Below are 12175 nucleotides of genomic sequence, written 5' to 3' on the forward strand. Positions count from 1 at the left end.
GACAATGCAATCTTCACCCACTCTGAGAAAGATCTTGAATGTGTTTGCTGATGCTTACACATGTCTTGGTTTCACTCTTAATATCAAGAAGACTAAAGTGCTCTATCAGCCCTCTCCAAATGAGGTATTACATGCCCCATCTATCAAAATCAATGGAGTGGCACTGGAGAATGTCAATCATGTCCTCTACCTTGGAAGTCATTTTTCATCAAAGGCAGATATTGATGCAGAAATTCAACATCGTCTGAGCTGTGCCAGTGTAGCTTTTTCTTGCTTATGGCACAGGGTTTTTGAAGATCACGGCATTCGACAGACCCCAATGTTCTTGTTTATCAAGCCGTTATTCTCCCAACACTGTTGTATGGGTCCGAAACTTGGACAATCTATAGACACCACTTGAAAGTCCTTGAGAGGCACCATTGATGCTGCCTTCGTAAGATTCTGAAGATCAAATGGGAAGACAGGCACACCAATATTAGTGTTCTGGAAAAGGCAAAGACCACCAGTATCGAGGCAATGATCATCTGTCAGCAGTTCCGCTGGGCTGGTCACATTGTCTGGTGCTAGACCATTGCCTCCCAAAACAGGTCCTGTTCTGTCAGCTGAAAGAAGGGCACTGTAACGTGGATGGACAACGGAAGCGTTATAAGGACTTGCTGAAGGACAATCTATAAAAGTGTAATATTGACATTGACACTTGCCCAGGATCACTTAAAATGGAGTGAAGTCCTATGTGATGGTCCCCTGCATTATGAACTTGCTCGCTGACAAGCTGAAGAGGACAAGAGGCACAGGAGGAAGGAGAGACTGGCTCCCAGTCATGGTTGTCAGCCTCTTGCTGAGCCTTAAAATATCTGCCCTCATTGTAATAGAACTTGTGGTTCAAGGATTGGCCTTATTAGCCACCTGAGGACCCATAACTCCCTGGAAGATGATCATACCCAGTAACAAGTGATCACCCATCATCACATGCTCTAACCACTGAGTTGCTCTGATGTGGGGGTCCCTCAGTCTCTCCTGTTGAAGCTGTACCACTGTGGCTAACTAACCACAGAGCTTCAGCAGGAGACCGAGGGAGCCCCACATTATATTATCCCATCGCTTAGTGGTTAGAACACACTCCTGAGAGGTAGGAGACCCTTGTTCAAATCTCCCCCTAGAACAGGAGGGAATTGAAATGGTTAGGTGGGCAGCACCACCTCCTCTGGCAGCTGGATTTTGACTGGGACTTGATCCAGCAGGCAGCATCCGAGCACCCTACCAGATCAGGTCCCACCTGCAACTTAGCTGGAATCCTATCTTCCCCATGTTTATGAATGGGGGTTGGGGGGGAAGAGAGGCAGCCAGAAGGCTAGACGCTGCCATGCACATGCCCAGAGATAGAAACACAGATGTTGAGGGAACCTTTACATTTAAAAATTAGGTGCCAAATGAATTTAGGTGCCTACAGGGATCGGAAGATTTGTGGATCACAGCAAAGCCTAAAACTAGAACTTAGGTATGTAAACCTGAGCCATAAGCACCTTTGTGGATCTGGGCCTTTGTCCTCTTTAGCTTTAGACCTATAGTAATCAAGCTGTCTTGATTTGCGCCTGTACCTTATGTACCTGAGTGGGTGGGGAAGGGGATGTGGTTTTGATATGCAGTGTTTGCTGGCTGACCACCCCTTCCCTCTCCTTGGTTGAAAGGAACACCTTGGAGAAGGTGATAACTGGAGCGTGCAGATGGTGCAGTGGGCTAGGAGTCATACCAGTATCCTTCCCCAGGCTCTGCCACCAACCTGCTGCGTGACCGTGGACAAGTCAGTTCCCCTCATCTTTTGCCCGTCTGCTTCCACCGTGATCTCTTTGGTGCAGGGGCTGTGCCTCACTGTGGCTTTATCTACGCTACCGTTTAAGTCAACGTAAGTTATGTTGCTCTGAGGTATAAAAAACCCACTCCCCTGAGCGACGTAACTTACATCAACTTAATGCGGTGTCTACAAGGAGACGCTCTCCCATCAGCATAGCTTCCGCCTCTTGTTGAGGCGGATTAATTACATCAATAGGACAGCACTCTCCCATAGACTTACCACATCTTCACCAGACCCGCTAAATCGCCACTGCTGCATTGATCACAGTTGCGCCGATTTAGCACCATAATGAAGACAAACCCTGTGTGTCTGCATCACCCAATCCAATGCATCCCCAATCTGTGTTGGGGCCTCTCAGCGCTACAGTCATACCAATGGCAACAGGCAACGGACTCTGGGGTGTCCCTTGGGCTGCCTACACACCAGCAGTACATCCGCTCCACGCAGACTCTGGGCATCAGTAACTGGCACTGTGTAACAGAACCTCCCATTGTACTAAAGACAGCTAAAATACCCTAACATTAATTATCCATGTAACCAATTTACGGGGTGGCATGTATGCTTAAAGAGAAGGAAGATGACAGTGCCTTAACTGTCAGAGTGCAAGCAATCATGAACAGAAGGGTGCTCACATAAGAACTAGAGGGGGAATGTCTATGTGACACTCCCACTTTCAAGAGATGATCCACACAATCTGCAACTGTGAGAACCTGTTGCTTATTGTTCTTTAATGGTGCCTGGAACAAAACCTTGCTTTGAGACTCAAGCGTTGAGGACACATGCACATGCAGGCTGGGTATAAACTGATTTTATTTGTAGTTAGGTCCTGCTAGGCTTTCCCAAGATTATATACAGCACTCGTTCCCCAAAGAGCAAGTACAATAGAAAAGTGATCAGTAAAACCAGCACCACACAGAATGCAAAACAATCCATTTCTTTGTGAACCGTGGAATGAGCGGTGAACTTGAAACGGGGATGGGGAAGGGTAACAACCTCACAGAGAGAAACGAAAAAAGGCCATTTAACTAAACTGAATTTTAGTTTAACTAGGAAAAAACGATCAGCTTGGTAAAGATCCAAAGGATCTGAGTCTCTGGTTAACAGGGGCTCACTGTCAACCTGAGGATTTTGAAATTCCGTTTTTTGACAGAACCTCCCTTTTATATAACAACATTCTGAATATTTCCATTTTAACTTGAGTTCCTTTTAAAAAAAGGTGTGTGAGGGGGAGGGGAAGCTCGCTCCTCTGTTGTTGCTTTTAATGCTCTTTTCAGCAAGGAAGAAACTGACAACAGAGGAATAGTGAAACTGACGGCATGGAATTGCTGCACAAAGGAAAGGAGCAGAAAAGTGGAATCTCTTTTCTTTGCTGCTTCCCATCAAAGTTATATTAGGAGTTACATGCAACTGTCACAGATGCAGAGTTTTCAGTGAGAATTGTTTTCAAGCCAGTCATGTCTCTTTCATTAAACTTGCACTGTGGGGGTGGAATAAGGTATCACAACTCATTGCCTACTGAATGTTTAGGGGCAGCAACTCCTCCAGCAAGACCAGAGGCTGCCAGACATCACATCTCAGCTGTTTCGAAGGTTAAACGAAGCATCAAGTTTCTGAAGAAAACCCCCACTGCTCCCACATTCAGATCTCCTTCATACACTGTAAAGCAACAGCAACAGAGAACATGTTCCCTGTAGCAGGTCACCTTTCAGGCAAGAAGCATGTTAAATCTCATCTGGGGACAGCCTGGCTGTTGGCATGGCGAAGAGCCCTTGTGCTGTCTAGTTTTGTGTTTCCATCCTCACCAGGTACTGAGCGTACATGCCGTGGGTTGAAAGCGCGAGCGTGCTATGCTTTGAAAAGAAAAGCTGGATTTGGACCCCACAAAAAGCTTCATTTTAACCCTCAGACTAACTGACCCATTCAGAACCTGCTTCATGGGCAGCAGAAGGGGAAGCTTCTGACACAAACTCTGTCCCCGTCCCTCCCCACCAGTGTGTCTCAAACCTGCCTTGGAGGGATCCGCTCTAGAAGGCAGAGGAGTGTTCAGTGCTGGGCTTTGCTAGGACTGTCAGTCAGGGCAGCTAGTTGGAGCTGGCTGAGCGAGTGGTTCTGGGGTGTGGCTGCCTGTCCCACTAAGAACCACGCTGAGTCTGACACACTCAAGCAGTCAAAAAGCAGAAGTCAGAACTGCTGAAATAGGCCAGAGCAGAAGCAGCAGCCTAGGTGTAAAGACGCTGCAGCCCCGGAACCAGCATTTCTTGACTTTATTTTATTAAACGAGGGAAAAATTCAGTTTTCTCCAATCTTGAAAAACAAGTCACATACCCACCTCCTATGGGGTAACTTGCTCTCTGATCAGCTCTGAAGGCAGGGGGTTAGGCATATGGGGAAAAAACTTCCTGATGCTGCCCCACCAACATATCTCAGCTCTGCACGCGGGAGAGACCATCTCTTAGGCAAGAGCAGAGTTCAGAGCCTTAGTACGTTTACACACAACAGGGAGGTGTAATTCCCACTCAGGTGGCGATGCACACGCTAGCTCTGTTCAAGCTGGCACACTAAAAACAGCAGCAGCAAGGGCTAGCTGCCAGAGTATGTATCTAGGATCTCAGATGGGATTATGTTCTGGCAGGGGCTGCGGCTCGAGCTAGCTGCCTGAGCACAATCCTGTCTGAGATCCTAGGTATGTACAGGGTGGTTAGCCCCAGCCATGAGCTACATTGGTATTTTTAGCATGTTAGCTCAATCAGAACTAGCCTGCATACCCCTATCCAAGCTGGGAATGACAACTGCCAGCTGAAGTGTAGATGCATCTTTGGTTGCCAGTTGGCATCCTTGGCAGAAGCCAAGAATTGAACAGAGGGGTGGGGGAAGGGAAGAGGGGCAATTGATATGATGGGGAAATGTGTTCCACTGGAACTGGGCTGAGGCCCCCTCTGCTTCATGCAGGTTCATTCTGATCTACACACAGGCTGCACCAGACAAGCCACGGCACCCCGTTGAGGACATCCTAGCACAGTCCTTTTAGTTACAGTCCACATGTACAAGAACAGCACATCAGCTCCCCCCACAGTGCGCTCAGCGGCCGTCCAGGGCTTTGTCTCGCGCGATGACGGACTCATCAAATTTGATCATGAGGGTGGTGCCCTTGTGCCAGTGGGCTGTCACCTTGGCGGGGAAGCCGCTGTAGGTGAGTATGGCTTCCACGATGCCAGCTGTGAAGGAGGCACAGTTAAGCGTGCTGTTCTCCTTGGGCACTGAGATGTACGTGTTGATCAGCGGCTCTTTCTCAATGATGTAGTAGGTCTTGTCATCATCATTGGCCTGCTCCAGCTTGTCTGCCTCCTTTCCGAACAAGGCCTTCCACACCGTCACCTTGATGAAGAGGAGAATGTTGATGACCTTGGTCTCTCGCTTGCCATTTTTCTCCCGCATGACCAGCACATCCAGGATGCGAGCTCCCACCTGCTGGCCCAGCTCAGAGAGCTTGTTCTGGAGCTCTGAGACGGAGTAAACCCGGTTCTGACAGTACTGGACTATCTCAGAAAAGAGCAGAGAGAACGCGCTCAGGCTGACCTCCGTCTTTGGCCGGGTCAGAGACCGCTCCAGGATGGCTGATTTCCCACGCGTGAAGCGTGAATCCATTGTCCTAAAGGAGAAGAAAATATTCAGTTCTGTGGGACAGGGACCATCTGTTATGGAGTGTCTTTGTACTGCCTGGCACTATGGGGTCCTGAGCTGCAGGCTAAGGCTGAGGCTGCAAAGTGTTACTGTGATACACATAATAAAAATAAAAGAAATCTGATGAACAAATCTCTATAGCACCTTTAATTCCCAAGTGCTTTACAAACAATACCTCTGCAGGGATCCCTTCCTCAATGTTGAGAGGCAGCCACCTTTAGGTTAGATTAGAGGAATAGCTCAGTAGTTTGAGCATTGGCCTGCTAAACCCAGGATTGTGAGTTCAATCCTTGAGGGGGCCATTTAGGGATCTGGGGCAAAAATCTGTCTGGGGATTGGTCCTGCTTTGAGCAGGGGGTTGGACTAGATGACCTCCTGAGGTCCTTTCCAACCCTGATATTCTATGCTTAAACAGGGCTCCCTAGCCCAGTGTGGAGATGCAGCCAGGTTTAGAGTGGGGCACAGAAACAGTCAAGAAGTGAAGGAGCCGTTCAACTGAAACCTCACAGGGAGGACTTGAATTTGGGGAGCTAAAAATTGACACCAGATTTGGAATTTGGCTGAGATGCTGGGGTAACTCCCCAGTAGGGTGACCAGATGTCCCGATTTTATAGGGACAGTCCCGATTTTGGGGTCTTTTTCTTATATAGGCTCCTATTACCCCCCAACCTCTGTCCCAATTTTTCACACTTGCCGTCTGGTCACCCCAGGATTTATACAACTGCCTAGGTCCTTGGAGGGACCCTGAGGACCCCACATTACACATGGTGACTAGACACGTACGTCCCTGTGACCCAACCCCATCACCCTGTCCCTGCCCACCCCGCCGTCTGCCTCCACCCCCAGACCCCAGCACCACGAACCAATGCCAGGGACGGGCCCCTGCCCCTCCCCCAACGCCCCCAGAACCGCCCCCTGGCGGGCCCGGGGATGCCGCCCCGCCCCCACCTCCCCCAGCCCTGGGGCTCCGGCCGGGCACTCACGGGGGGCGGGGCGCTTCTCTCCAGGAGGGGGAAGAGGGACCTGAAGCCAACGAGCCGCGGCCGTTCCCGGTCCGCTCTGCGCTTTACGGCCGCCGCTGCTGCAAAAGGGCCGCGCTGCAACTGCGGGCAGCCGGAAGAGGCAGCGGGGAGGCGGGGTTTGGTCACCACAGCAACCGGGATTCGGTGTGGGCGGGGCAGGGGTCCTGTGGTAACGGGCTCAGCCGGCGGAAGGGAGGGGTGGCACCGGGGGCGTGGCCTAGAGGGTGGGTGTGGCTCGTTATCAGCCGCCAGGCTGTAGGAAGCGGGCGAGACGCCCCCCGGGAGGTGTGGCCTAAGGGAGGGGGTGTGGCTTGTCGCGAAGGAGCGTGGAGTCTCAGCCCCGCTGGGCGCAGGGCGGGGAGCTCTGGCCTCTCCTTGCAGGGAAGCCGTCACCTGGCCGGGCTTTGCCATGTCAGTTACATTGTGTGTCAGTTATATCCTGTGGCACCTTCACTGTGTGTCAGTTACACCCTGTGTGTCCGTTATGTGCTATGCCACCTTTACTGTGTGTCACCTACACTGTGTCAGTTACACCCTATGTGTCGGTTATACCGTGTGTCAGCTACACTGTGTCAGTTACACCCTGTGTGTCTTTTATATGCTGTGCCACCTACACTGTGTGTCACCTACACTGTGTCAGTTACACCCTGTGTGTCGGTTATACCATGTGTCAGCTACACTGTGTCAGTTACACCCTGTGTGTCGGTTATACCGTGTGCCACCTACACTGTGTCAGTTACACCCTGTGTGTCGGTTATGACTGTGCCACCTACACTGTGTGTCACCTACACTGTGTCAGTTACACCCTATGTGTCAGTTATATCGTGTGTCACCTACACTGTCAGTTATACCCTGTGTCAGTTATACCATGTGCCACCTTCACTGTGTGTCACCTACACTGTGTCAGTTACACCTTATGTGTCAGTTATACTGTGTGTCACCTACACTGTGTCAGTTATACCCTGGCAGTTATACCATGTGTCACCTACACTGTGTGTCAGCTACACTGTGTCAGTTACACCCTGTGTGTCAGTTATCCCATGTGTCACCTACACTGTCAGCTACACTTTGTCAGTTACACCCTGTGTGTCAGTTATATGCTGTGCCACCTTCACTGTGTGTCAGCTACACTGTGTCAGTTACACCCTGTGTATCAGTTATGCCGTGTGTCACCTACACTGTGTGTCAGTTACACATTGTGTGCCAGCTACACTGTGTGTCAGCTACCCTGTGTGTCTTGTTAAAAACCAAAATTGTTTTAAAAACAAAAATCTTGGAAAATTGATTTCTCTCCCCCTCCACCAGTCAGGGGTGTTGCAGCATGTCTAGTGGTTAACACATGGGAGTGAGGTGTTCAGTTTCAGCTCTGGGAGGGGAATGGGCTCTAGTCGTTAACATGGAGTGGGGCAGGACTCCGAGGTTCAGTCCCAGCCCTGGGAGGGGAGTGGTGTTGAGAGGTTAGAGCACACAAATTTGAAAACAGGACTCCTGGGTTTTCAGCTCTGGGAGGAGATGGGGTCAGTAGTTAGGTCTAGAGGCTGGGGAATGTTCTCCCATTTGAAGTGAACTGGAGAAGGCACTTTCATGTGGATAGTGAGGAACTGTTCTAAGTTAGCAAGGAAATGATTATGCGGAAGCCTTTCTCAGCTGTAGCTTCTCTGATTCTGCAATACCCATGACTGTCACCAAGCGCAAAGGCAGAACTTGTGGATTATGGGGGCCATTGTGAAACTTTTGCTGTCTAGTAAACGTTCCCAAGGGTTTATTACCATCTGCTTTGGAGTGTTAGTGTTTGGAAATCAGACAGACAGGACGGAGTGCAAAAAAGAAAGGGATCAGCTTTCCCTACCTCAGAAGACTTTTATCTAGTGGGTTAGGGAGCTGGGAGTCAGGACTCCTCCGGACACCTCTGGGAGGGGAGTAGGGTCTAGTGGCTAGAATGGCGGTGGGGGTAGAAATCTGGACTCCTGGGATCTATTTCCCTGCTCTGGAAGGTGAGGCAGCTTGTTGTCAAAACAGCTAATTTGGAATTAGGATTCTGGAGTTCAATCCCTAGCTTTGTTGCTGACTCCTATTGTGTGAACTCAGGCAAATCATTTCCCTGCCCCATGCCTCAGTTTCCCCATCTGTGAAAAGAGGCTACTCATCTACATTATGATGAGAATGACTGAATGGTTGTAAAGCACTTTGGACTATGAGAGAAAGGTTTTATTCTCTAAATGTAATGCATCACCATCTGAATGGGCCTGTTCTTCTAGTCATAGAGGGCTTTGATGTAATTTGGGACATTACAACTGAAAACCTATGGCTGTGTCTACACTGCCACTTTCAGCGCTAAAACTTTAGTCATTCAGGGGTGTGAAAAAACACATCCCTGAGCAACAAAAGTGTTAGTGCTGAAAAGCGCCAGTATAGACAGTGCTTTATCACTGGGGGCTGTGCTGTAACGTGGGCAGTTAGACATACCCTATGATTCAGGCTATGTTTTAATCATGAGTATTTTTAGTAAAAGTCATGGATGGGTCACATGAAGTAAACAAAAATTCATGACCCGTAACCTGTCCATGACTTTTACTATATACCTCTGACTAAAACTTGGGCGGGGGGGCCGCAGGTGTTCTTGGAGGGCAGTTGGAGGTGATGGGGGAGGTGGCCTGGGACCCTGCTGGTGCTGCAGGGGGTGCGCAGGCAGCAGTGCATGGCCTGGGATCTCTACTGGTGCTGGGGTGGAGAGGGTTTCCGAGGCTGGCAGGGGCTCCCTACCCAGCTTCGCGTGTCCCTGCAGCTCCTAGGCGGCGGAGGGGAAGGGGGCTCCGTGTCCTGCTCCCGCCACAAGCACCGGCTGTGCAGCTCTCAGTGACTGGGAACCACAGCCAATGGGAGCTGTGGGGGCAGGGCCTGAGGGCACGTGGTATGGAGTCCCCTGGCCCCTCCGCCACCTAGGAGCTGCAGAGCCATGCCAGTCGGAGCTTGGGAGCCACCCACCCTGAGGTAAGTCCCTCCCCACCCCCTCCAACCTCCTGTCCCTAGCCCAGAGCCTCCTCCCATACCCCAAACTGCTGCTGCTGGCCCAGGGTCTGCTTGGCTCAGGCAACCCCTTCGTCAGCACCAGGCACTGCAGAAGTCACAGAGGTCAGGGAAAGTCATTGACAGACTCACAGCCTAATCTCCAGACAGTGTCAGGAAGGAACGATTCCTCATGGAGCCATAAGAGTCAGCTGGCACTGGTGCTGGGTGATTCATGGGCTCTGGGACGTTCTGCTGACAGCAAGAATCTTCTCACCCTTTTGATATCTTAGAAAGAGGAAGGTGATTCCAAGTATCTCACCCTTATTTAGTTCCATCCCACAGTTACTCCCCCACCCCCACCCTACTACAGCATCATGGTTGACCTAGGCCAGCTGATACTTTCAGAACAGCCCCCTCCCATTCCATCCCCTCCACTTGTGCCCATAGGGCCTTTCTCAGCAAATGCCAAACATAAGGGATGTGATTAGGATGTGTCCCAGTAATGGGGTCCTCTCCCCTCACTGACTGACCCATGAGGGGGCAAAGAGACGGGGAAAAGGAGCAAAGAAAAACCACAGATGTGAAAGAGGGAAGAAGAAGAAGAAGAAGATTAAAACAAAGCCTTAACCATCCCATCCCAATCACAGGGATACCTTGGAAGTACCCTCCACTGATAGATAGAAGGGCATGTAGGGGAAGAGATAGGGGGACCATTTTGGAAGAAGGGAGACTCCTCACTATGACTTTGCTGAGCACGCCAGCAGCTTGACCCTTCTCCCACTCAGAGTCTGAAAGAGACAGAACCCTGCTTGCTCCTGGATACCGGAGAATTTTCTCACACTGCCTCCAGCTGCTGCCTTGCTGGGGATGTCGTATAAGGGGCACAGAGCTCTGAAATGCCTCTGGGGGTGCTAGCAGCATCAGCAACTGACCTTGCTCTGCATTTCCCTTTCTAGGGCTGTGACCGGGGTCCTAATGGGGAGCCAGCGGTGGTCACTCAATTAAGGTGAAATGCAAAGAATGGGGCAGACAATCCCCAAAAAGCTGGTGGATATTCCAATATTTAGATTCACCAAACCAGCTTCTTTATTACCTTACTGGTTACTCAGGAGTCCAAACAACACAGTTCCCTTAAAGTGATCCAGCCTCAGGGCCCCATCTACGTCCCCATGTCAAATATGAAAGCTTATGCTCAAATAAATTTGTTAGTCTCCAAGGTGCCACAAGTACTCTTGTTCTTTTTTGGGGATACAGACTAACACGACTGCTACTCTGAAACCTGTAAATCTTATTTCATCATATAAAAGAAAAAGTTCTACCAATCCCAAAGGATCAGACACATCACCTCCCAGGTTATTGAATATTCCATATCTTACCCAAATACACGCTTACAGCCAATTCTTATTAACTAAACTAAAATTTATTGCAAAACAAAAGAGAGAGTATGGTTAAAAGGTCAGTATACGTACATACATGAGTTCAATCCATTGAGGTGCAGATTCATAGCAGAGATGGGGAGCTTTGTAGTTGAAAAGAGTTCTTTCAGAAATAGTTCATAGGTCATAGTCCAATGTCCAATTCTCATATTCAGGACGTACCAGCATAACTGGGACCTCAATCTTGCGACTCAAACTTCCCCCTGATGAAGCCTAAGCAGATCTGAGATGACAGAATCAAGACCCAAGAATCTTTTATACAATTTCATGTCTTTTGACAAGTTGGAGTTCCTCAGGGAACAAATGGTAATTAGGATGACTTTGAAGGAAGTCCATCACCCGTACTTAGCTATACAAATTAACATAAGGCCATTTGCTTGTTCCTCAACCATTGACAGTACATTTCAAAGAGAGATGAATACCGAGATAGCCCATGTTTACAATTCATTTAAATGCTAGGATCTTCTTTTGATCTCTGAACTATCAGAATACAGCGTAGACGGGACTGATGATTACATCCTTGACCCTTCTCACACGTATGTAAATACACAAAAACACAAACATTATCTCCCCACATGTCTTTTGAGAATTATTTATTTTGCAGGATGTTTAACCCTTTCTAGCCACGTGTCACACCCCCAAAGTGAGACTGGTGTGGAAGGGCGAAATTAGAGCTCCTGGATACACCTTAAAGACCTTCCAACATTGATATGAGCTGTGCTTACATTAAATTCTTTGTAAGGCCAAATTATTGATGCCTGCTTTGGCCCCAGCCAAAATCTTAGTCCATACTTTGTGTGATATAGCATGGCCAGAGGGCAGCAGGAGAGTGATAGATGGGAGATATGTAAGCCCCAGGATGATGAGAGCCTTATTCCCTGTAGAGGGAAGAGAGGCTGCTACAGCTTAATTAGAGCACCTGAAACCAATTAAGCCAATTAGAGCACCTGAAGCCAGTCACCTGATAACCTGCCCCCCCTTCAATCAGACAGTTGGAGGAGTTGAAGCAGAGGGGTTTGGTGTTGGAGCAGAGAGCAGTTTGGAGGAGTTGAAGCAGAGGGGTTTGGTGTTGGAGCAGAGAGCAGTTTGGAGGAGTTGAAGCAGAGGGGTTTGGTGTTGAAGAGGGAGCAGTTTGGAAGAAAGCAGTTTGGAGAAGTGCTGTGGCGGGCCAGAAG

The 12175-nt window shown here is 49.4% G+C and overlaps 1 protein-coding gene across 1 annotated transcript; it reads right to left on the reverse strand.

The window, feature by feature from the left end:
• Positions 1-2642: 2642 nt before the first annotated feature.
• Positions 2643-6672, reverse strand: TRAPPC5 (trafficking protein particle complex subunit 5). Its single transcript, XM_039515139.1, has 2 exons — positions 6517-6672; positions 2643-5501 (listed from the first exon to the last, which is right to left on the reverse strand). Exon 2 carries the CDS (start codon positions 5495-5497, stop codon positions 4931-4933), a length of 567 nt encoding a protein of 188 aa, XP_039371073.1. The 5' UTR covers positions 5498-5501; positions 6517-6672; the 3' UTR covers positions 2643-4930.
• Positions 6673-12175: the final 5503 nt, after the last annotated feature.

This window comes from Mauremys reevesii, linkage group 25 (genome assembly GCF_016161935.1).
Source record: "Mauremys reevesii isolate NIE-2019 linkage group 25, ASM1616193v1, whole genome shotgun sequence".
NCBI classification, from domain to species: domain Eukaryota; kingdom Metazoa; phylum Chordata; order Testudines; family Geoemydidae; genus Mauremys; species Mauremys reevesii.